General features: G+C 39.4%; 2 protein-coding genes across 7 annotated transcripts in view; one reads left to right on the top strand and one right to left on the bottom strand.

Moving 5' to 3' along the window:
- The window catches only part of DZIP1 (DAZ interacting zinc finger protein 1), a 38,887-nt gene extending 21,445 nt beyond the window's left edge, over positions 1-17,442 (top strand). For 4 of the 5 annotated variants that reach the window (XM_063392311.1, XM_063392313.1, XM_063392309.1 and 1 more), the window contains 8 exons: positions 7,481-7,629; positions 7,914-8,106; positions 10,524-10,653; positions 10,826-10,876; positions 11,308-11,510; positions 11,886-12,016; positions 14,932-15,100; positions 15,836-17,442. In XM_063392311.1, coding sequence (XP_063248381.1) covers positions 7,481-7,629; positions 7,914-8,106; positions 10,524-10,653; positions 10,826-10,876; positions 11,308-11,510; positions 11,886-12,016; positions 14,932-15,100; positions 15,836-15,918 — 1,109 coding nt within the window. In that variant the 3' untranslated portion in view covers positions 15,919-17,442. The remainder of the gene's footprint in view (positions 1-7,480; positions 7,630-7,913; positions 8,107-10,523; positions 10,654-10,825; positions 10,877-11,307; positions 11,511-11,885; positions 12,017-14,931; positions 15,101-15,835) is intronic. The other variant, XM_063392312.1, reaches the window with a different exon arrangement.
- Positions 17,443-17,691: 249 nt separating this feature from the next.
- Positions 17,692-25,412, bottom strand: part of CLDN10 (claudin 10) — a 53,168-nt gene continuing 45,447 nt past the window's right edge. For both annotated transcript variants that reach the window (XM_063392315.1, XM_063392314.1), the window contains exons 2-5: positions 23,730-23,891; positions 23,484-23,565; positions 18,777-18,884; positions 17,692-18,060 (exon numbers count right to left, since the gene is read on the bottom strand). In XM_063392315.1, coding sequence (XP_063248385.1) covers positions 17,946-18,060; positions 18,777-18,884; positions 23,484-23,565; positions 23,730-23,891 — 467 coding nt within the window. In that variant the 3' untranslated portion in view covers positions 17,692-17,945. The remainder of the gene's footprint in view (positions 18,061-18,776; positions 18,885-23,483; positions 23,566-23,729; positions 23,892-25,412) is intronic.

The following is a 25,412-nucleotide window of genomic DNA, read 5'->3' as shown; positions in this document are numbered from 1 at the left end:
CATTCAGATCTTTCATAATTTCTTGCTGCTTCAAATATGAAGTTTGTGACATCTTGTGAAACTTCTCAGGATAGAAAAGACTGTTCCTGCCATTGATACACAAAAGATTCACCATCAGTTTATTATGAAACCTCAAAGAAGGTATTCCCTTCAGATTCCTTTGCTGATTACTATTTTATTTATCTCTGCAGGTCTCTCTGTCTGTCCCCTTTCTTCCCTTCTGGATTGTTTTTTAAACTTGCCTTACCTAATTTTCTGGAGGTTAGCAGAAGTTATGGTGTCTTTCCCGAAGTTTTCAGGACTCCTCAAGGGATTGACTTACTGAATTAAGACATCATGGCTGCATCTCATGCCTTTATGAAAATGAAAGCACTTCCTGGTAACTTCTGTAGACAAATTTATCTAGAACAGATCATCTTATAATTGCCTGTGTATAAAATAGCTCTTCTTTTTTTTTTTTTTAATTAATTCTAGAAAAGGGTCTCTAATGTGAACTTGAGTACTCTTTTCAAAGCCGCTTAGAAGCTTTTGCATCCTAGTATTCATTCTGCACATCTTAAATCTGTGTAATGAAAAGATACCCAAGTTACAAATGTGAGTTATCCTAGGTCTAAAGTGGGAGAATAACTATGTTAGTCTGCTGTTTTTGTGTTAATATTCCTGACTTCTTGTTAGAGAAGCTAGTAGAGAGCCAGTAGAGCTCCTTGAATGCCATCCTGGCAGAACATTCTTTTCTCCATTTCTGAGCTACCTGTAGGGTTTTGTGCAGATATCACTTAGGTCTTATTTTCAAAGATTACTTCAGTCTCACAAAAAGGCAACAGATTATTTACAATTTATTTTTTTAAATAATATTTTAAAATTAGGCTTTGGCTCCTATATTACTCTTGAAATGTTGATACTTGTTCAATATTTAGTCTTTGTTAGGTCAGTATTTGGTGGAATTGAAGACAGTAGTAAAAATGCAAAGCTACCAACTAGATTGTTCATTAAAACTTATGTCTCAGTCTATAAACATAGTGTGGACACCAAGGCTCAGCTATCACTAGGGATGTATCTGAGGCATCTGAGGAAAATTTAGTTGAAGTACTTACTCTTCCTAGACAGTAAACAGAGAAAAGGGGCGCCTTCAGAGTTTGGTTCAGCTGAACTAAGATCTGAATGCTCTTTGAAGTTGCCTGTGTCTCTTTGACGACTGTAGAAGGAGTCTGAGGTGACTAGGCTCCTAACTTAGAGGCCTCAGGTAAGTGTCAAAAAACCCCACACTTAGGAATATTGGTTTAAAATTAATATTTCTGCTGCTTATGTGCAGTATGTATGTGCAGTATTCTATTGATCGGTTCAGAGAAAAAATATATGAAGTGCATTAATTCAAAAACCATGGTCCAGGTATCACAGGTTAGATCTGGCAGCTCTTTGTATGTGTATGTTGAGTATAAAATAAAGGAGTATATAATGAGTGTAGGCATGGCTTACATTCCTTACACCTTCAAGATCTGCAGTAGTTTCAAAACAAATTTTACATTTTTTCCTAGGTTGTTGCATTGCAAGTGCAAAGTGGTTACTGTAGATGACACTACACCATAGATAATTTTATTCTTTCTGTTCAGGCTAAAAGTTCTTTAGCATTTCATATTTCAGCATAAATAGATGGGATTTCTTCTTTAAATGTTGGCCAGAACACTGCTTTTCTGATAGTACTGTCAGAATATTGGGGTTGTTTTTTAACTAGTAGATAAGAACGGACAAATAATATATGATATGCATGAAACATACACAGTCTGAATCCTTCATTATTGTTATATATATTTTTGTATTCCACCTGCATAGAAATTGTCTTCAAATATTTTTTAAAACAGGTATTTAATTATTTCTTAAAGTATGTGGGGCACCTAATTTTTCAGTAGTATAATTATCGATTAAGAAATTAAGGTTACCTGTACTTTTATTACATCTCATCTATGTCTCTACACGTCCTAGCTGGCAGAAGAGATACTCTGGAAGGTGTGGGATGATAGACACACCACTGCTGGCCTTAATGATGGCTAGAATGGGTAGGGCTGATCAGATGGCCAGAAGAAGCACTTCTCTGGTAAAAATAAGGAGAGGACTCCTTAAGGGGGGTCATCTTCATCAGTCTATAAACCAGAGTAATGGTTTTTCCTAAGTGTGATTCCAATGTGATGTTTAATAGATATCTCTTAGAAAATGTGTACAGTGAAGAGAAAGAAAAGGTTTGTTTATGTAGGGGAAGTTGGTGTTTTCAGGTGTCACACTCCCTCATGCCTTAGCATTTGATCTCCTCTGTTAACCATGCAGTGAACACTGTATTACACATAACACGGCTCTGCTCTTGCAACTGTTCTTAGTAATTACTGATTTTTCATTTCCTCTGTTTCTGGTACACTGAGGAAGAGAAGCATGTACCTTTATGCCCAATCAGCAGGCTATTTTCAAATCTGAGTTTTGGGGACTGGGATTTTCCTGTTACATTAAGTCACTTGGTAAGGGCTTGTGCAGAGGTGAATCAGCCCCTTTAAGCAGAGAACATTTGAGTAAAGTACAGGTAAAACAAGCATAGATTTAATCCAACTACACAGCAACTGCCTTACTGACTGGTAAATCCAGCCAAGAAACACAGAGCCCTCAGTGCCCATGCAGCTTAATTAAATCTTCCCAGAACATCTCACCTGTGCTTCAGGCTCAGTCCTTCTAAACAGACACATTTCAGGCTTTGGGGAATGATTCCGAACTGTGTCTGAACACTGTTGTGGAGAATCTTAGTTGGTGAAGGGTAGCAGTGTGCCAGGAGCAGTAGTGTGAAGAATCATGTTCTAGTGCCCAGGAATGCTCTGGCCACTGGTAAATTTTACAGCCTTAAAGACTGAAAGGCCAGAAGCCCATTTGTCTCTCAGAGTTTTGCTTTTAAATGTTTTCCTAAGATATCTTGATATTTGCATCTTGTTAATAACTTGTGATGGTATAAGAAGCATTTTTGTCAAATTTCTTATTTAGTGCAAGTTCTGTGGGAGCAAATCTGAAGTCTGGTAATTGGCTTGGAAAAGTAGGTGAGAGGCTGAGTATCACCACAGGGATGGAAAGCATGGGGAGAGCAGTTCCCATACCCAGGCATTTATGCCACCAGATTTAATCCCCTTTACTCAGGGAATATTGGAGATGTGGCAGTGTCACTTAGCTCCAAATGCTCCTTTCACTGTGATTGCCTGTCACAGTGCATCCATGTTTGTACCTGGTGAACAAGAAATGCCAAAAATCATCTTCATGCAGCATCATTTATACCCATAGGGCATAACAACCGTTCAGAGTGCAAGGGGTTTTTGTGAAGGATGGGGCAAATGCATGTAGGCCCAAAATACTGACCAATTTTTTTTTCTCTTATAATGCCTGTAGTTAAAGGCTGAAAAGACAGTCTGCACACCTGTCTTTATTGTAAACCCTAGAAGACACTCAAGCTGTAGTTTTCACTGATATAAATTAATTTGTAGATGGTGAATATTAACATTTAAAAAACCTGAATACTCACTGGCCTACATATAATCATTTTCAAGTGTGTTTTGTACTTGAAGTTTATAAAATTGTAAATAAACTGTAATCTGGCTTCATTTTTCTGAAGCAAATTGTCCTTGGCAGCCTACAGAATGATAAATTCAGTGTGTTTAGGAAGCTGTTTGCAGCACAGACATTTCAAGAATTCTTTAAAACACATGGTAATACTGAATCTTACTCAATTGGAGTGACTGAAGATTTTTAGAATTGGTTTTATTGGGAATTATGTATATGTGTGTGTTAAATCTCTGTCTTGCCTGTATGGACTCAGTTCTTAATAACATTCTAGAATAGTGAGTTCATTTTTTTCATATATTTTTGAGGTTTGCTTTGTCCATTTCACTTGTCTTCTTTAAACTTCTGGTATAAAATTGCACATAAACAATATTTTTAAATACATCTTAAAAAATTGGTCCTTATGAGAATTGAACAACAATATGGATTTACATAATCCAGGGTGGCCCTGTCATTGTGGATGTCTAAAAATACCCTACCTGGTGCCATTCCAGAAGTTGTGTGATGTATCACTCAACCTTGCACTGATGGCTTCAAACTCCGAAGGATATGGGATGACACCATACACCTGTGTTTGGACAACAGAATCACTCCTGAAGTGACTATTGTATTAGGATCCTCTCTACAAAAATGTACCCCCAAGGCAGTGAAGAGTCATGTTGCAAGGGTTTTGTGATGGTTAAGCAGGTTGTCAGCAATCAAGAAAGTTGACATCAGTGTGGTGGTTTTTTTCCTGACTTTCCCTCTCTGGACCTTGACCTTTTTCTGTCCTTTTTGTCTGGTGTTCCTGTTCTTCCTCATTATTAGAGCAGGCACCCTTGGTGCATATGCTGGAGCCCATAGAGGAGCTTTCAGAAGAGGAAAAAGGTAATGATTGATTCAGCTCAAAATATGCTAGCATGTGTTTCTTGAAAACGAAAAAAATATTATTTGATACCAACAGTATTTTTCATTGTATTTCATTTTATTTGTGTGATTTGGGTGGGAACATTGTTTGTGTCAGTCTCCTGTTTGCTGTTGCTAGTAAATATTATGACTTTCTTATCCCAGTTCAATTTTTTTTTTTTTTTTAATCTGGCTAACTTCTTTAAAGCAGGCACATTCCATATGTCTAAAGGGATCTGAACAAAGCAGAGCAAAAAATATTTGATGGGGAAAAGCCTCTCACTAGGAAATTCTTGGTGCTGACACTATTGCAATATGTGCTCTCTCCCTTTTTAAACTCTGCATAAGAGGATAAAGAGTTCAGGTGGAAGGAAGTTGATGGTGGAGGTCAGAGCTGCCAGCTTTCATGAATGCATCACAGACACTTTTACACGTAACCTGACTTGCACGTACCCATAAGCAACCACAGCTCCAGCCAGGGTTGTGCAATTCAGAATAAAGTTACATAGCCCAGCATTGGCAGCTGTTGTGCCTCTTCTGAGGAGAACTTGGAAAAGGCCACATTTACAATGACAGAACAGAAAACTCTGGTTCATCCTGCATGGTATTCTTCTCCTGAAGGCAGCTAATAGTACCTTAGGTGAAACACCAAGTAGCTGAATAACATAGAAATCTCTTCTGTGTGTGAAAATCAAAATCAGCCTTAAACCCTACAGCCAGTGAGTTTAAATTTCAAAGAAATTATGCTGTTTTGAAAACAGAATTGTTGTTTGAATGTGTCTGTGTGTTGGGAGGTTTCCCCAGGGACAATCCAGTGACTCTGAACAATCTGAAATAAAGACTGCATGCATTTTTGCCGTTCCTGCTGTTTCTCTTGCTTGCCATTTTCGCTCTTGATGGATTATCTTTGTTTCTTCTGCGGTGCCTAAAGGCATGACCTGAAGTGCAGGAGAGAAAAAGAAAGAATGCAGTCTGAAAAGATAGACCAAGATTTTTTTGGTTTTGATGACAGTCATTTGCAAGGGAGAGTGTGGAAATTCTTGACTCAGAACATAATTTTCTAGGATTATGTAGGAGCTGAGACAGTGGACCAGATGTAAGGTTCCTTGTCTCAAAAGTTAAATCTAGTATTTAGGGATGAATAAGTAAAACAGTTCCTTAAATAATTGCTCTGGCAAAGAGGATTTGGCTTGAGTTAATTAGCTAGAGTTAATATTGTCATTAATTAGGATAATGCTGGTTAGTCTTGTTACTCTTATTAGTACATAGTAATTAGGCATTTAAAAATGAATTTAAATTTATCTATTTTATTTTAAGGATTAACATTGGAAAGAGATAGGATTTTCAGGAGGCTCCTGGGAGCCTTCCACTTCAAAATGTCTTGTGTATGGGTGTCTGGGAGGATTTTGTACTGAATAATGCCATGTTGTCCTGACTGGGGATAGTCAGACAGCCCTGTGTTTCCCCAAGACCAATTGTTTGCCTCTTCTAGGACTCAGTTCTGTCTCAGACAAATCAGTTTTAATCTCTGTCAGGGACTGAGTTGTCCATGCAGTTCCCAAAACCAGATGAGATTTCAGGCTGATTATGTCCTCTTCAACACAGATCTATGAGTGTAGCAGCTGGACTGTCAGTTTTCATTACCTGTAGTTCTCTCCAGGACTCCATGGGAAGCCAGTACCTCAAAGCTGCCTACTATGTCATTTGTGCATCTTGAGGCTTTCTTAAGGTGCTTGTCTTTCCCTTAAAGAAAAATGAAAAGTAAATGGAACTGCTTTCTAATAAGATATCATTGTTTACAAATAGAAAAAGTGGCACATTTGTTTCAAAATAAAATATTTGAAAGTCACAATATGGAATTATGCCTTCATTCCTGTCCTTGTCTATTGGGTGGCAGATGACTCTGCTGCTCTGTAAAGTATACTGGGAAGAGACAATCTCCTGCCCAAGATTTTCCTGTTATTTCAGGGGAGTTGGGAGTGTGGTTTACAGCATGCTTTCCTGGGATGTTTTATACCCTTTGCCAGCTTTGCTGACCACGACCAGACAGAAGCAGCCATCGTGGTTCCACAGGTTATCACTTCATTTACCTTAAGTGGCATTCAGTAAAACTTTGTCTTGCCAGTGACACTTTACAGACAGGTTCCAAATGGGTGTGTTTTGCTTCTTTACTCTCCTGTGTGACCCTATAATACTTTGGCCTAACTTAAATGTCAGTCTTCATTTTAGGTAGAAGAATCTGTCTGGATGAGTCTTTATTTCTTGCATAAGACTTCTTTATTGACATAAGAGTCATTATTGACACTTACAGCAAGGGAAAGAGATAGGAGCTTCTTTGTCTGCTTTTGAGTATGTATGATGTCATAGACTTGCACAGAAGAAAACATGACACTGAACTTTGTCCTTGAAAGATTTTTGAAGATGACTATTATCCATCATGTATTTTCTATGAAATAGTCTGCCCCAGACTAAGGTTTTGTCTTTACCAAGACTTTTGAACGTGTTACAACTTTGCAGAGGTTTAATTTAATTTAATTTAGATTTAGATTATTTTATCAGAGAACATCATGTTGCTTGAAGCTTTTCTTGAGCAAAAGTTTGTAGTATTCTTGTTCTGATTCCTGCTAGAATTCAGCTTTTCTTTGACATACCACATTTAGAGAACTTAAGTATCAGAAGATAGTCTTTATCAGAAGTTTTCAGGTACAAAGCTAAAAGTAAAGATCTTTGTGGCTAAATATTCAGCACTGTATCCTTGCAGCAATTCCCTAACAAGAGCAATAAAAGCACCTGTGATGGTGAGTACAAGGTGCTGAGGTACAGATTCCGAGTGAGCTGGCTTTTGTAAGCTAGTCCAATATTTTGAAAATTACACGATTCCGTGTAGATAAAAAGTGCACATATATGTCTATGCTGTTTCTAAAGAATGCATGCTTCAGTGCACGTTTTAATTGTCTCATGTAGTGTGAATTTTCAAAATATCTCTTAACAGCATTTTTCCTTCTTATTTCAGAAATTGAGAAAAGTGATCTAAAACCAGTTAGAAGTAATAACTACTTTTTAATAAATGCTCTGAAGTCTGATCCTTCTTTAACTAAAGAATTGCGAGTTGTTTTGGAGCAAGCTCTGGAGGAGAAGCTGGAATCCTTGGGAGTTAAAGCAGTAAGATATTGAATTATTTAAAAGAAGGGTAATCTTTGTACTACTTTTCTTCTATTCTCTTTCACTCCTGTACTACAATTCTCAACCTATAAAATCCAAAGCTAAATTCAGTTTTAAGTAACTGTAATTCCTTAACCACTAACCTGAGAGGATGGCCATCAAATTACAGCTGTGGAGGATATGGCTGCACTTTTGAGCAATGTTAGCAACTTCTGTGATTTTTCTATGAGCTTCATGATATCTGAAGTCTAAAAGAATGCTTACAATACAATTTGTTTCCTTAGGGTGTCCGTGGAATATCAAATGATCGCTTAAAAAAAATTTTGCAAGCTATTGAACATGCCAGAGAGCGCAAAGACAAGCAAGAGCCCAGCATTCACAGAATTCGAGAGCATCTTGAGCGCCAAGTTGGCTTTCGGGTTGAAGAGAAATCATCTTCTAGCAGACCTGATTGCTGTGTTCAGCTTCCTGGTGAAGGTTACAGTGGATTTTGGGGTTTATTTCATTGTCTTACCTTTTATAACTGCTATTTAAAGTCTTATTTAACAACATTCCTGTATAGATGGTTTCCTGCTTTTCTGAATCAATATTCTGTATAGTTATGGACAACTAAACTGTTATCTTTAAAACATTCTTGACATGGTGTTTAACAGCAAATATCTAGCTCCAGCAAGTTACACAGTGTTGTGTTGGGAGTGTAGCACTCTGGCAGCAAATGAACTCCCTTGTTTTCCAGCTGATGCTCACAGATCTGAAGGCCTGGGAATGGCTGCACTTATTTCCTGATTTTAACCAATTCAGCTTTGTAAGTCTGGTCATGTTCCCAGGTGTACCAGTAGTGTGGGTCACAGTGTAAGTCTGATCTTGTTTTGTGATCCTAGATTTGCCAACAGTGACAGCTTAGCATCAATCCCTCTTCCCTGGCTGACTGCAGTGATAAGGGTCATCCAGCCTCTGCCCGATAACCTACCACCCCCTCAGCCTGCCACCATGGCCACATAATCCCTTAGTTATACATCTCATGGCATAGCTCATGGAAGTCCCTTCATCATGTATCTCATCGCTGTAGGCCCTGTTCCTACATTATCCATCCTGTGACTACAGTCACACCTTTGATTTGGTGCCCCCATCACACCTGTTCAATGGATTTTGGGGGTCTCTGTAAGGAAATTGCTCATACCTCTCCCTCACATCTTTCATTATACCACACCCAGACCTTTTGTGTTTCTGACTGATCATTATCCAGATTTTTACATACATGTCTGTGATCAAAGCTAAACATATTAGAGTCAGCATTAACATAGCAACAATAGGAGGAAGTGGTTTATTGAAAGTTTCTCTAGCTGTGGTGACCATCTGAAGAGGGTTGTCTGACCACTGACATTAGGTCCTAAGTAAAATTGATTAGATGCCACCAGGACTGAAATACCCTTTCAAGTTCAGTAGCATTATGGCTACCTTTCTAATTTCAGTGGGCAAAGTGCCCTCATCTCCTTTCCTTATGTTTGCTACCACAGTAAATTTCACAAGTGAGAAGTGCATGTGATGTAGACTGTATACTAGTTACTATTTTCATTAGCTTCCATACATAGAAGAAGGGAAGGTCTCCACCCTGCAGGTCAAGCTTGTTGATGTGTGAGCCAAATTTGGTTCACTATGGCAATAGTTGCTTCTACAGCAAAGATAAGCAGTCCTTAGATGGTTAACTTGATCTTCAGTGAAGATGTGCTGGCATCATTCGTGTATCGTTCCTGGAAAGGGAAAGCAATACAGCTTTCATTGGGGTTTGTCCAGACAGGTTATCCCTTAGTGGCTCAACTTGTTTAACTGCTTGGACTAGTGATTGAAGTCTCTTTTCCAGCTCCGAATATCTCTGTTCTATCTCTGTAAATGCAGTTGAGCAGTTGGTCTCTGGTCCATCAGGGCCAGTGTGAAATAGGCTGCTGTAAGTGCCTCAACAGAACCCCATTCTTCTGTAACAGGGCCACTGGGCAGGTTGTGGGACCAAGCTCTGGAACTGCTTCCTGTGTTACTCAGTCCACTCCCATGCTTTTCCCTTTTTGAGCAAACTGTACAAGGGATGGGCAATAATAGAGGAACCAGGGATGTTTGCACCAATATCCTAAAGTTCCCATTAATTGTTGTAATTCTTTTAATCTAGACAGATTGTATCCATGCTCTATTTTTCCAAGGTGTCAGAAGTGGCTCCTTTAATCCCTCAGGCTCTGAGGAACTTAACCTCCTTTGGGCCCTTTTGACACTTGGATGTGGGAATGTCTAAACCTAAGGCTGTTAACCCATTCTTTCCCTATTCTGTTGCACAAACAACCTCCATGGGGTCTTCTCCACCTGGTATTGTATTACTGTGTTGCAAAAGCATAACTGCAGGGCCCACACTGGGTGCATGAACAATCTGTTAACCATAGGTCTGGTCACATTCTAAAGAGCCAGTCTATTAAATGCAACATATGTGGTTCTTTTGGATTGCCAGAAATATATATACACACATATTATACATACATATATATAGATACACATTTTTATATATATAAACATTAACTTCAGGATACCTGTTATAGCACTAACAATACAATTGCAATCACAAACTTAATTTCCTGAGTCAGAACACTTGGCATAGCCAAGGATTCAATTCTGAAAAGTGTCTGATCTCTGAGGACCAGCTGTAAAGCAAGGGGGTTTATTTTCTGTCAAATTGCTACACTTTTTAACCCAATGCATGGTAACTCTAAACTGCTTGGAAGAAAAGAACTACATTTTCTCTTCTTTTTTTGTGAAACTATAATCTGCAGCAGAGACATCTTTAATTATAGAAATTAAATGTGAAAGATACCGAACATTGGTTGTAAGAATGACATAGATAACTTTTCTTGTAGAAAAACACAAGTTCAGTCCACTGGGAATTTCCTCATTTGCCACACCTCAAAAACCATCAAAGCGGTCTCCATCAGCTGTCCGCCCACCTGGACAAAGAACAATCATCCCTGAGCATAGCTCCACACCAAAGTAAGAGATGCCTTTTTAAAAACACTCACACCTCAGATAACTGTCCTATGGGTTTGGGGTTTTGTGACTGATGTGAGCATTTCTTCAAGAACTGAGGAAAAAATTCACATAACTTCTGTATAAACTTTATGATTGCTGTCAGTCTTGAAATAACTTGTCTCATTATTTTTAGACCCAAGAAGATTCTTGGGAGTGGAGTTTCCAGAAAGACATCTAGCATCACGTATGTTTTGTTCCTTTGCCTTTTTGAAGAAGACATTTTTGATAATATGTTTGCCACACAAAAACTATAATTATAAAATCATTAACACTCTCTGGGCTGAAATTTGCTCTACCTGCTGATCCATGAAAGCCCATCTGTTTTTGTCTGGCAAGGCTTCTTTTTAATTGATCTCTTGCTTTGTAAAGATGGTTGCATGAATGAAGAGTCGTGTGTATAAGAGAGCATTTTGGGATAACTTTCTGAGTTGAATTAGCAGCATGATTTCTTTTAATTTTTTTATTAATAGTTAAAGTTTAGGGGAGATTCTGTCTTTTTGCACTAAGAAAAATCCATATTATTGGACAGGAAAACACATGGAACATTAAATGTTTGTGTGGTGATACATGCACTGAAACCCAGTAAGAGCTCATGTTGTGTGTGGTTTTCCTTAGAACACCACCATTCAGTTCAGAGGAAGAAGCTGATGAAGATGATGTGAAACAGTCTTATGTAACACCAGAGATATTGCAAAAGCAGTCAAAACCATCAAGCAGCATAGTCCATGCTTTTCAGAAGCCTTTTGGCAAAAGCGATGGGGATGGGAAGGAGGAAAATGGAATTGAAGAAACTGGAACACCTGCCAAAACTTTTAAAGGTTTTTTATTGCATTTGTATATGGATGTTGTTACAGTTGTGCATGGTTTTGCATTTCATGGTAATATTTCTGTGTTAGAAAACATAATGAAGGCAGACTACCTAGTCTTGAGTGTGTGTGTGTATATATATATATATACATATATACATATATATATATTTAGGTAAACACTTTATGTTTTTGCTAATGCATTTCTGTTAATGTATTACTTAGAGATGTGTATCATGCTCTTCTGTATAAATTCAGGAAAAGACACAATCTTTTTCTCAGAGAGACTTCTTTTATTTTTAATTTGGGGAAGATTTCTAGAGGGTTTACAATAAAGCCCCTCCTTGTGAATGGAAACTGTCAATTTAATTTTATTCTGAATTTTAGGGACAGTTATTCAAAAACTGAGCAAACAAGTTGGAGAGAGTCTTTCTAACCATGGAAGTAAGAGCAAACCAGCTGGAGGAATTAATGTTGCACAGGCATTTATTAAGAAAGAAGAGGTGAAAGAACCAAAGGTATCACTTTTAATATGCAGCATTATTACATTTATGTTACTTTTTTTTTCATGCTGAAATCATCTTGATGCAGTGAAGAACTTAATTCTCAAAGACAGTTTTGGAATTACAGCTGAGTAGTCTGTTTGGGTACACCTGCACTGGTGTATAGAAAAGTGCTAGCAAGGGACCAGTGGCAAATGACTTCATCCACACTGCTTATTTAGCTTATACCTTGGTTTGGATCACTATAGCTCAAAGTTTGGCCATTGTATCATTCTTATCTTCTAGCAGCATAGAGAATCCTCCTTTACTTGTTTTCCTAGTGTCTTGTTTTGATGGAAGAAAAAAGGAATTTGCTTATCTAATATTTAAAAACATTATTTCTAGAGCTATATGTAATATGGGTCTCATAAATACATTTTAATGAGTGGACACATTTCATTGGTCTTCGTTCTGCATCAGTCCACAATCACACACTGCTTTCAGACTACATCAAATCTGTTGCTATCTATTGAGTATGGCCTGTGTTCACCAGCAGAATACTGGATGGATTCTTTACCCCTCAGGCTCCTAAGGTGCTGGTCTTCTCAGTTTAGAGTTCTATAACTGGTTAACCATTTTGCAGCAATTTGGGGTCTTTGCCTGAACAATTTTTAAAAGGAACAAAAGTTACTCCAAATTAGAAGTCAACAGCACAGAGTGGTTTTATGTCAGTTTGAGTAGCTGTAACTAGATTGAAGTAGACAGATAGGTACTGTTTGTAGCATTCAATACAGAATTTTTTCACTAAACTGGCAAATAATAATTACTGAGAATCCTGTTATCCATAATAAAACTGATACTTTAGGGCTTCCTGACTGTGAGTTAAATCTGAAACTCATCACTCCCCCCTGAAACAGTGACACTTCTATTTCATTTTCCAGAAAGGGGTGATTGTCTTAATCAACTTTGGCCATGAGGATAGCATAATCCCATTTAGCCTGTGTCCTTGTAATTGCCACTGATGACACCTAAGTTGTCCATTGGCTGTGCGGGAGCTGCAAATCGCACCAGACTCAAAATTATCAACACAGACATGACTATTACAGTGCAATTTTCAATCTAGCATTAATTCTAAATTCTTTGTAATGTCAGATTCTACAAGACCATAAAATGTTTACTGTTAAATTAGCAGGATGATTTTGTAAAGATATTTAGATGGTGGGTCATTGTGTTCAGGAACTTGGGCTTCAAGAGCAAAGACCCATAGCAAAATAAACTTTAAAACCTATGTTTTAAAGATGCTGTGCTTTTCACTGATAATATCCCTTCCCACATCTTTCAAGCCCCTGAACTCTAAGGCAAGTTTTGGGGGAATGAAATCCCTCCTATTGTGGTAGAAGGTTGAGTTTGAAACCCCCAGAGAAGCCTGAACTTACATAAGTCCATGGGACTTAGTGAGATGCATCCCAGGGTTCGAAAAAAAGTGTATATAAGGGTTGATATAGTTGCCAAGCCATTCTTACATAATAATTGAAAAGTCATTGCAGCAGGGTATAGTCTCTGACTGAAAAAAGGAAAATAAACCCATTTTTAAAAAAGGTAAGAAGGAGAACCCTGGGAACTACTGGCCTGTTAATCTCACTTTGGTGCCCAGAAAGATCACGGAACAGATCCTTCTGGACAGAAAATTAGACTATAATAAAAAGACAGTAGGTTTAGATTAGATATTAGGAAGAAGTTTTTTACTGTGAGGATGCTGAGGCACACTGGAACAGGTTACCCAAAGAAACTGTGGGTGCCCCATCCCTGGAAGTGTTCACGGTCAGGTTGGAGAGGGCTTTGAGCTACCTGGTCTAGTGGAAAGTGTTCCTGCCCATGGTGGGGGAGTTCAACTGGATGATCTTTGAGGTCTCTTCCAACGCAAGCCTTTCCATCATTTCATGTAAAATATTGTTGCTGTAATTCATTTAGAATACCTTGTGTCCTTAATGTATCCTGTGTGGACACAATGACTTCAGAATAAGCTTAGGAAACCAGGGTAAGCACAGCTACTTTTTTTCTGGAATCTTTACATAAGAACACACCATCTTGTAGGTTTGGTAATTATATGCATAATATTTATACCTATATTTATATGTTTAATGCAGATGTCTTTATATAAGTCTTTGAGTTAATACAACTGTTTAGCAGTTTTGATTGCTGCCACGTATTTACACTCAATCAAAACTGAATTCTGTTTGAAATTGACACATTTATCTCTATTTTTTACCTTAACAATCATTTGGGGCTTCTTGAAAGTTTGAGGAAACTCTTCCTCCAGCATTTCTCAATATATGTGACTGACTTTCCCATTACCACACCCTCCAAATGTAGATAATTTGAAACAGCACAATAATGAATTCTGGTATGTTAATAATATAGCACACTGAGCAGATCTGTCAGTTTTTGAAAAACAGTTTGCAATGTTAAAATGGAGTTATGTTGCAAGATGAAGCATGACTGCAGTCTATTCCCCATTTTCGAGACATGCAACACGTTCATTTTTCTCTAGCCTATACGTACCTTCCATTGTTTTCTAATAGCATCTGAACCTTCCTTCTGTGCAGTGGAAGCACCATCTAGAGCCTTACTGTAATACTGGAGAGTCCAGTGAAATTTGTCAGGAACCACTGTTAAGCTCTCTAAAAATAGCTCAAATCCATTGAACCACACCTGACTGAAAAACAGGGAAATGCTGCAGCTCTTCTTGCTGAAGCTGAATGAAGATATTTAGTTCTCGGGCAAATGAGATAAGAGGGACCATGGACTCATTGCCTTCAGGTTCATCTGTTTGAAATGACTCTCATTTTGTGAATTTAGTGTACAAATCCACCACCTAATTAAAATATATTTTAGGAAAGATCTCAGCACAGCCTGAACAGACAGAGGATTTTTTTTCTTGTCCCTGTTAGCTGACAGAAGCTGATGAAGATGACTGGGATATTTCATCGGTAGAGGAAGACATTTTATTGATGAAAGATGACAGAGGTCAGAAGGCGATGACAGCTCAGAAGAATGAGCGCAATGCTGCATCTGTGGTACACGCATGGGGCTTTCCCAAGAAAACTCCAAAGGAGGAAGGTAACACATTCACAAGGGACTGACCCACCTAGAGGAGGATTAAGTACACTGTATTACACATTGTAATTCAATGGATGGTCTTTTATAAGAAAAGAACAAGAAAAAGTCTGTGTTTGCCTTCTTGCCATATAAATACCATGTTTGTGTGATACTTAATGATACATAAAACACACACACATACATTTACAGAGATGCCAAATTAAATTTGAGATTTTAAACCATATTATCAGATTTCAACCTCATCTTAAAAATTAATGGTCTGAGATTTTTTTCTTTATAAATTTAAGGGAGAAGGGAACTCACTTGTCTTGAGAATAAGGACAACATTTCAGGTTTGTTCAAGTTATCTAACTGACTTACCAGGCTGAGATAAATATTTGAACTACTGCTAAAGCAAAAGCCTCAATCTTACATATAATTTATATAGTGGTTTCTAACCCTAACATTTCAATGTATGTAAAGCTGTGTCAATTACATAAAGATACTTCTGGTTATTTTTGAAGGGAAAGTAAGATTGAGACTTACTGCTTGTACCGTGCTTTATGTTCTGTGAGAGAAATAGTCTACATATTATCAACACATGTAATTTCCTTACTGGTTGCAATTTGGGACTTCCTGAAGTCTACAGATCTTTGCTCACATAGCGTGTCATTTTATCTTATAGACAAATACAAAATAAATATCCCCAAAAGAGTATTAATAACTATTAATTATTTTGTCTTTTTGTTTTAACAGGCCTTCTTGAAGCTGATAATACAAGCACGTTAAAAAGCAGCTTAGTCACTGTAACAGACTGGAGTGATTCTTCAGATATATAAATGTTCCATTCCTGATAGGAGGTCCTGCTTTTGGGTTCTGCTGAGGTTCAAAATGCAGGTGAAAACATCAAGTGTTTCCCAGTACCTTCTCTCATTGGTCCTGTAATAACAAGGAACACTGTTTACAGAGCTCTTGTGTCTTTCAGTCTGACTCTGAAAAATAATTGAAATATGCATTACTGGCCATGTCTATTTGGAAAGAAAGTAATTCTTCTGTCTTTGTGGTAGTTTAACCCCAGCCAAGCCCCACGCAGCCACTCACCCACTTCCTCACCTGTGGAACTGGGGAGAGACTTGAAAGAGTAAAAGTGAGAAAACTCAGGGGTTGAGATCAAGGCAGTTCAGGAGGGAAGGCAAAAGCCACACACATAATCAAAGCAAAACAAGGGATTAATTCACTGCTCCCCATGGGCAAACAGGTGTTCAGCCATCCCAGGAGAGCAATGTAAACCACATGTAATTGTGGCATGGGAAGACAAATGGCATCACTCCAAATGTCTTCCTCTTCCTCCTTCTTCCCCCACTGTACATACTGAGCATGATGTCACATGGTCTGGAATGTCCCTTTGGTCAGTTTGAGTCCCCTGTCCCACCTATGTCCCCTCCAAACCTCCCGTGCACCCCCAATTTCCTCGCCAATACGGTGGTATGAAAAACAGAAAAGGCTCTGTGCAAGCCCTGCTCAGCAATACCAAAAACATCTCTGTTATCAACTCTGTGTCCAGCACAAATCCAAGACACAGCCCCATACCAGCCACGGTGAAGAAAATTACCTCTATCCCAGCCACAACCAGCACACTCATGAGTTCAATGGTGAAAGTCTCTTTCATTTCTCTGAGGTGAAGATTTTGCCTCTAATGTTTACATTAAAGATTGAAACAGGTCTTGCAAGAAAGCCTGTTAACCAATGAACAGAATATACTGCAGAGTATTACTTTATACAATTTTTAATGCGTATTTTCTTGTATTTTATCATGAACTTTATATAAAATTGTCAACATTTTAAAGAAAATATGTCCATTTATTAAACTGTTAAGTTTCTACCATGGTTTACAATAAACACCAAATGAAAAGAAAAAAGCCTCAGCTCTAAAACTAATCATCATTAAATGCCTCCTATATGGAGAAATTGGTTTGTTGGGGTTTTTTTGGGTTTTTTTTTTTTGTATTGGAGTTGAGTCTTTGTTAGTATAAAAGGACAACAACTGGAAAAAAATTACAATGTCAAGCCACAGTAAGAAAGCACTGACCTGCCATTCTGACTGCCACTGACCTGCAGAAGTACTTGACATCTCTGGTTTGTCCATATTGGCTGCCTTCTTTAAAAAAACACAATAGTGTTTCTACTTATATGAAGTACAAAAATAACATAAACCAAAAAGAACCTTGACTTTGTAGTTCTAATTTAATTTAGATAATCTCAGATACAAAATTTTTTCTACGCTGTGCCATTATTAAATAGCACTGTTTATTTTTTCTATTTACACTGTTGTCCCAAAAGAACCAATTTTTATTGAAACTCCACAGGTCCATCACTTCGAACTTCACAACAAACCTGAGTTTGTGTCTGATTTTAGGGACTCAGTTTAGAAAGCATTTTGTGGTTATTTGTAATCTTTGTTCTCATTTATTGACTTGTACAAATACTCCCTCAAAAGTCATCACATTTCCATGGACAGACAAAGAAACACCACTAGCTGAATTTTTGAACTGCAGTATGCCAATAGATGTGTGTGATGCCATTCCCATAAGCAGCTGACATGACAAACTGAATTAGTAAATACCTCATTTATTTTTTTCTCAAGAATGCAACATCAGCTCATGATTGCCAGGTACAAACTTTACAATACCAACATCATTCTTAAAATATTATATAATAAAATTTACATCAATATGTAAAAAGCTGCAAGTTAATATTTTTTAAAGTCATTGTCTTAGTGGTTAGGTACATTGGGGTTGGGGGAATCACTCTGAATGAAACGTACAAAATCACGTTTAAAAACGCCTTGAGTCTTCCAAGAGTGCAACTAAACATAAGCGTTCTTGTCAAAGTGCTTGGGTGGGGTTTTGTCAGGGACACTGTTGTGGACCTTTGTACGGGAAGACATCACAGATGTGGCTCCATTATAGGCATACCCCCTCCTGAAGAGAAAAAAACAACCATTTACAGCTCGTCCCACACACAGGTGACATCTCTGCATCCAGGCATTGTGCTAATAAAGCTAGAAGACATGTATGGGAATGTACCTGCAAATTTCAGTGGAGGGGGCACGTTCCTACTCTGTGTGGTCCCATTCTAGTTAAACATTGCCACTCCAGCTGTCTTTGCATCTGTCTTTACACTTTTCTGTAACACATATCCCTCATTCACAGCTAAGTGAATTATGGCCTAATCATGAAATAATTTAAAGTGAGGCAGATCCTAGGTGAATAGTTGCTCCCTACAGCTGTTCCTCTATGTTATCACCCCTCTTCAGATTCTGGAGGTCTCACTGCCACCACCACTCACTTTTGATCTGATGATTTGAGATCAAAGACACTTGCCTATTCATGCCTGTAAAGCCACTTGACCACTTTTCCTACATCAGTGAATGCAGTGCTTTGCAGCTGTAGTAAATTTATGAAATATATATATATCTCACAAGTATTTGTTCTGAATCAATAGCTTTTCCTAACTATATTGATGGTGGACAGAGCATTATCCTTAAATCCCCTTATTTTCTTTTATCCACACAATCTTTTTGAGATTTTGAGATCTCATTACAAAGTGTTTTGGAACAGTAATCAAACTGCATGCATATAGCAGGTAATAATGCAGAGGTATTGATTTCTTTCAGTAAGTACAACTTGTATTTTACCTTGCAGAATTACTGTTTTCAGCTATTGAGAAGCAGAATATAATGCCACCAATTATGCAGAGTGAAGCTCCAGCCCATCCAATGAACAAAGCTGCTCCTAATTCATACCTACAAGAAGTCAATAAATGTATTTAATAAAAAAGAGCATGGATTTAACAGAGTTATTTCCAGAATAAAATAACTAACTATTATATTTTTCTGTAATAACTTTGCATTGACACATATTTTATTCACCACAAAATCAGCAGCTCTGCCATTCACCCACGTTCTTGTTGTGCTTTCTGTCTGACTCAGGGAGCAAACTCTGTCTCTGCAGTACCCTTGAGCAATGCTTCTCTCCCTGCTCAGCCAGGGTTAGGGGTTGAGGTTAGTGTTAGGGAAAGGCCTGGCCTTGGTGCATCTCCTGGATTGCTTTGCTGTGGGGTTACGCCATTCTTTGGCCTGTTGACAGCGCCAGCTCCTCCATTTCAGTTTTGTTCCTGTTGGCTCCCAAACCAAACTGGACTGGGGCTTTTGCTGGGCCAGAGACAACAAATTCTGCCTACAGCTCTCCTTAAGTTTCCCCTCTGGCTCTCAGGATCTGTCTGACTCCCTTGTCATCCACACACCAGCCTGCTTAAAGCATGAGGGTGTGTACATATGCATAATATGCATATGCAATATACATGCTCATATGTGCAATGTATGCATGTACATACACAGGTGTGTCTGGTATAAGCATTTGCACACACAGGTGCATGTTCCAGCATCTTTCTCCTCTAGTCCCCTTGGCTGGATTCTATCTGGAAGGAACTGCTCCCCAGCACATCCATGTGCACAGCTCCCAGTCACAGCAAGGGTCCCCTCTGCTGCCTGGACCAGCCACAAACTCTTTGCTGCCAGGAGCTGCTCCCTTTGTCTCTGAGAGGAGACAGTGGTGCTTTAGAAGCATCACTAATATCCCACAAAGTCCACCTTTCTAAGGCAATGGTAGTAAATGAAGGGAAAGAAGGGCATTGGGAGGAATTATTTTCTTTCCCCTCAAAGCTGAAGCTTCCAGACAAGCAGCAAACCATGGATGTTCCTTGCCTGCTCCATTCCCCAACTCTTTGCCTGAGTACCACTCTTGGAGCACTTTTACGATGACCTGCATTAGGCAGCAGCCCAACAGTCTCCAGAGTCTCCTATTCCTCACCTTTAGAACACACTTGTGTGTCTCTTGCTCTTTCTCTGCTGCAGTTTCCCCTTAATGAGATCTTTACCTCCTCCAGACTTCTGGGACCCTACATGGAAACACAGGCCCCTGTTCCCCATTCAGCCACAATTAGCAACCAGGAGTCTGTGCTGTTCAAGCAGTTGGTACTAAATTGATGTGTTGTAAACTGTGGTGAGGCAGCCAAATAAAAGCCTCGTGTAGTTGCACTTCTCAGCTAGTTCTGAACATTTCCATGTGCACAGGCCCTAATTCCACATTACCAAAATATCTAACTGAAAATACCTGTCAGCTGTTCTGAAAAACTTGTATCTTTACAAAACAGCACTGCAGAGGCACTCAAAAAGAACCCAGTGAGGTGTTAGAAGACCCCCAGACCATAAATCATCACTGGACCAAGAGGCACATGCAAGGTTGTGAAGAGCACATGAGGATCAGGTGCCCAGACTGTGAGGGGATAAAGACACAGGGATTTCTTTGTTCAGGCTCCCTCTCTGGAGACACCAGGCTCTAGCTGAAATAAACTGACTCTGTCTCCAAACCCTTCCTCAGCACCAGCATGGGGCTTACGGACCCAGCCCTCAATTTAAACTGCTGGGAACCATAGCTCCTTTCACCCTGGAAAACACTCAACCCAGTCACCTTTCACTTCAAAATCTGCCAAACCTGTCAAATTTTAGTTCTACTTATGATCACATTTCCAACCTCCTTGCTACGGTTTTCACATGACTCCAGGAGATTTCTGTCTCTCCAAGGACAGGAGGTTCTCTGATTAGGAGATCTACATCAGAGCTCATCACCTAGGATCCCATTATAGTCAACATGCAAGAAATACACACAAAGTGCACTTCTCAAACACTTTCAAGGCACCTCTTTCATTGACCTAAAAGCAGATCAAGGGGACTAGCTCAGATGTGAGATGAGGCCCCTCCTGGTGATCCCTCCATCCCTACAGGACTGCCAGAGCACACCTAAGGTACGAGGACCAGGGTTAGGTTCCCCACAGAAGTCGATGCAGATCACCACAGTGCTGGAGAACAGAGCTGAATCAGACCAAGATCCAGGAAGGCTGTTGCAGTAACAACTTATTTACCAAGACCATTTGCCTAGAAAGAGGGAAACACAAGTTTCCATATTTTTATCTAACAATATGAAATGGTTGACCAGAGGCTGAGGGATTTAAGGAGATCAAGGTCTTCCCTTCCTGGAACTCTTCAATTGTACAGAAAACAAATCATGACCACATTTGATAGAATGGATAGAAAGGGGGTACCTGAGTGTTACCTACTAGTTGGGACAAGAGACGTGGGGTTCAGCCTTTTTAGTTGGGGTTGTTTGACCTTTTGAAGCAACATATGTTACTATACCATGATTAAACAGATTTCATGCATGGCCCTTTTGGGTGACTGCCACACCACCAGGTTAATGAGTTGCAGAGCTGTCCTGATTGGTCTTTCATCCTCATCTTCAAACAGAGAAAACAACCTTTCTGATTCAAACTGGTACTTAGGAGGAAAACTCAAGATTTTCAATTGCGTATCGATGTCTATATGGAAAGTTAGTCAGGTAATTTGGATAAACAATCCCATTTATCAATAAGTATGATCATGGTTATATGAGTTCAAACTGTGGCAAGGGAGAAAATTATAAAGACTATAAGAGTTAGAGTTTTTTTCAATTAAAAATAATAAAGAAGGCTGGAGGGAAATTCTGATGTCTGACACAAGGTATCATCTGAACATGTTGTGTCATTTGTTTCCCACTATCACTGTCTCAAGCCTGTCTTTGACACTTCTAGAATAACTTCAGGAGAGAAATGTCCAGTAAAAGGCAAAAGGTTGAAACCCTCTCTCAGTGAAGAGACAATTCCAAATTTCCACAATATACCAGCAAACGTATTAAATGAGTCTGCAACATACAATACACATAACAAAGTAAGGGTTTGGAGATGGCAACAAAATGGAAATTTTACATTGGTTGAGAGAGGAAGGAGCTGAATGCCACCATTAGCTCAGTCTGATGCAAGATCACTGCATGAGCTATGTGCATTGTGCACAATTCAAATTAAAATTTCAGGATTTCCTCTCTGCCTTTATCTTTGCAGTCATGATTATGTCTGCCTACAGCTGAGCTATGCTAGTTGTCCACAAAAAAGGTAATTTCTGGAGAGGACATTTTACTACTATTATTTCAACATTTAAAATGGATTTCTCATTTCTTCACAGTAAAATTCCACTGTGAGGTCTGCCTACTCTTTCACAGGAATACAGTGTAGGAAAAGGACTTCTGGCAACCATGGTACTTTTCACTAAGAACAGTAAGCCTGATGAATAATTAACTTCTGTCTATATAGCCAGGCTCCATTTTCTTCAAAGAACCTCACATCCTTCTTTCTCTTGGAGGCCTTTCAACCCTGTCTTCACTGCATCAAACAAGCAGAAACTATAGGGGAATTATGGAGAAAAGTAATACAAGACTGTATGGAGAAAACTAATATTATTTCAAGACAGGAAAACAGTGTCAACCCTACTGCAAATGTAGATCTTTTTAGTGTTATTTATTCAGACTGTTTTCTTTCTGTCAAAGTGAAACATAAAGGCTCAGGGTTCCTTACTGATCCCTTACTTGGGTCTCAGGGAAATGTATACCCAATGTCTGACATATTCTGGAATCACTGCCAAGAAAACTTTAAAAACAGCTTTTTAAAAAGAATTGCCTTTTAAAAAGAGTTTACATCATGTATGAAGGCAAAACAGGAAAGTCTATGATCCTATAATTTACAGCCAGCATTTTCAGACTTGGTAGTTAAGATGTCAATCCAAAATCCAAGCGTTGGTTTGTGAATTGCTGCTTTTGGAGGTCCTGAGAATTTGCACAGCTTTAAAGGGAGTCTTTAGGGATGCTCTGGTATGGATCCTAAAATTCTATAAATAATTACTCTCTCAAGTTTAATTACAAGTATAGGCAAAGCATTTTTGTTAGTGCTTATAAAAACATGGGTTATGATAAGGTTTTTGATCCAAATTTCAGCCACCTAGATTTGTTGACAAAATTCTACCGAGCCTGCAGAAACCTCTCCTCAAGAAGAATCAAGATTTCTCAGTGCTTGACACCTTTATAGAAGCCACTTTCTGTCAAAGGCTCAAGGAAATACTTTTCTCCCTTCTCTATCGAGTGATGCACCTAATGAGCCCCTCTCTCTTACGCAATCCTTTTGTTGCACCTCTGGCATCCAGGCAGGTTTCACTCCCAGTTAACCCCAGCTGCCCTGCCAGCCACAGTACAGCTGGGCACAGGGAGTGCAGAGCTCTCACTGTGCAGCACAGTGCTTGTTCGTCGGATTTCAGCACCTGGATGCTCCAGTCACAAACTGTGATTAAGTAAAACTGCAGCCCACTCTCCTCCTCTGGCCAAAGGGAAAAGCAGCTGCTCTCTGTCTGAACAGGCTCTGATGCGCTGTAGCAAACGTAAGGTCTACTTGTTTGAAAGATTTATGAGTATAGGAAAGTACTTACTTTTGTGCAACAAAAGAAGGGTCAAAGAACTCAGACGTAATCCTGTTTGCATACAGGGAACAACTAGTCATAGAGCACAACCCTGAAAAGCATAAGACAAACCATTCAGTGGAGCTGGCAGCAGAGCTTTGGGCCTGACCCTGAAGGCAACGAAGTCATGGAGGATTGTGCACAGCTTTCTGCAGAAAAGAAGCGGCTCCGGTATGACTTCAAATATGCAATCTGATAGAAATAAAGTATATTTACCAGAGAGTATGAACATCAGTCCAGATAAACAAGCTATTTTTGCTTTAGTCTGATCGGAGCCTCCGACTTTTGTACATTTCATCCCAACCAGTCCAAAAACAGCACCGAAGAAGCCCAGGCAGACAGCAGAGATCATCAATCCTCTGCAGGCTTGGATGTAACCTGTGAGAGAAAGAGCAAGGCTAATATGAGACCACGAGAAGCTTTGCTATACTTTTCCTCCCTCTGTGCAGCATCAGGCACTCACTATTGCAAATGGAATCAGACTTTGGCTGGAACAGTATCACTTTACCACTGAGTGTGTTCTTCTAGGTGATATGTGCCTTCACAGGGTATCATCACCCATGCCCAGCTTGTAAAAATCATACTGTGGCACTCAGAGCTCCAAAACATTATCCTGTGGCACTGGGTATAGCATCTGCAAGAGGCTGTACCCATGAGGTTTTGAAAAGCAACTCCACTGGGTCTGATCAGGGCCTGTCACAGGTTACAGAGCCAAAAAAAGCAAGCCTTACACCAGCTCCGTTGTGCGTGTGTGTCACAAGTACAATATGACTGCCAGTGAGGCTGGCAGCAGTGACCCTGCCTGGGGTCCTGGGCCTGCCTGGATGTGCCACTGATTTGGTTTGGATCGCCCAGAAGGCCCTCATGCTACAAGGAAGTCAGCCATGCAATCAGCTCCATGGACAGCAGTGGTCCCTGGGGATAAAGAAAATCACTGCTATACTTAAATCTGGACAAGCAGCTTGCACCTGGCTTCAGCCACAAACAATTTGGCTGTGCTGCCCGAAACTGCTCCCAGAGGGACCTCCCAGGGCAGGACCCTTCAACGGGACAATGGGCTGCTTGGCCTCTTCTCCCTTCCGAGAATACCTTGTAATTGAAAGACTGTGATCATCTCATATCGCTGCTTACGGGGTGGAACGCTGCAATCTTACACAGCTGAATAACCATCACAAGATGTTTTTCTTCATAACCTGTTGTTACATCTCATTTAAAATGAAAATGAACTCCCACTATTAGGGTATTCATTCTTTTCACTTTGATCTCCAGCGGGTGGAAATGTTGAGAGCTAAACCACATTGTTATTGCCTATTACACCAAATTTTATGTAATAATAAACAAACAAAAAAGCCCCACCAAACCCTGCATGAAAGTTTCAATATGTAAGAAAACAATATATTGAAGCAGGAACTAGAGGACATCTGATGAAAACAGAAGGCAGCAGATTCAAAACAAAAGGTGTGCTTGTTTGAGAAATGAAGATGTGGAACTACTTTCTACAGGATGTGTGGACACTAAGGATTTACAGAGACTAAAAGAAGAGACTGGACACGTTCCTGACAGAGAAATCCGTGTCTGGCTGGCAGGGCTTTGAGATGCAGATGGCCACCACAGACACTTGGCCACCTTCTGCTATCCTTACTGCCACCTCCTTTAGCCACTGCTGAAGGTGTATCAGCTCTAGGATGACCACCCCATGCTTGAACAATGTTTTAAATCCCCCACTGATTCACAGCTTCGAGCAACAAAGCAATTTGTAGCACACAATACTCCGTTTTAGCAGGCCTGCTGAACCTGGGAGCTGTGCTGCCCATCTGTGAACACAACCTACTGGCTTTTATCTACATCTGCTGGCACACAGATGGGCTTCTTTCATTTGCAACATGCTTCTGTAGCCCA

The sequence above is a fragment of the Prinia subflava genome, chromosome 3 (genome assembly GCF_021018805.1).
Source record: "Prinia subflava isolate CZ2003 ecotype Zambia chromosome 3, Cam_Psub_1.2, whole genome shotgun sequence".
Classification (NCBI taxonomy): Eukaryota; Metazoa; Chordata; class Aves; order Passeriformes; family Cisticolidae; genus Prinia; species Prinia subflava.
Note: the sequence above shows the minus strand (reverse complement) of the source record. Positions and strands in the feature narration are given on the sequence as shown.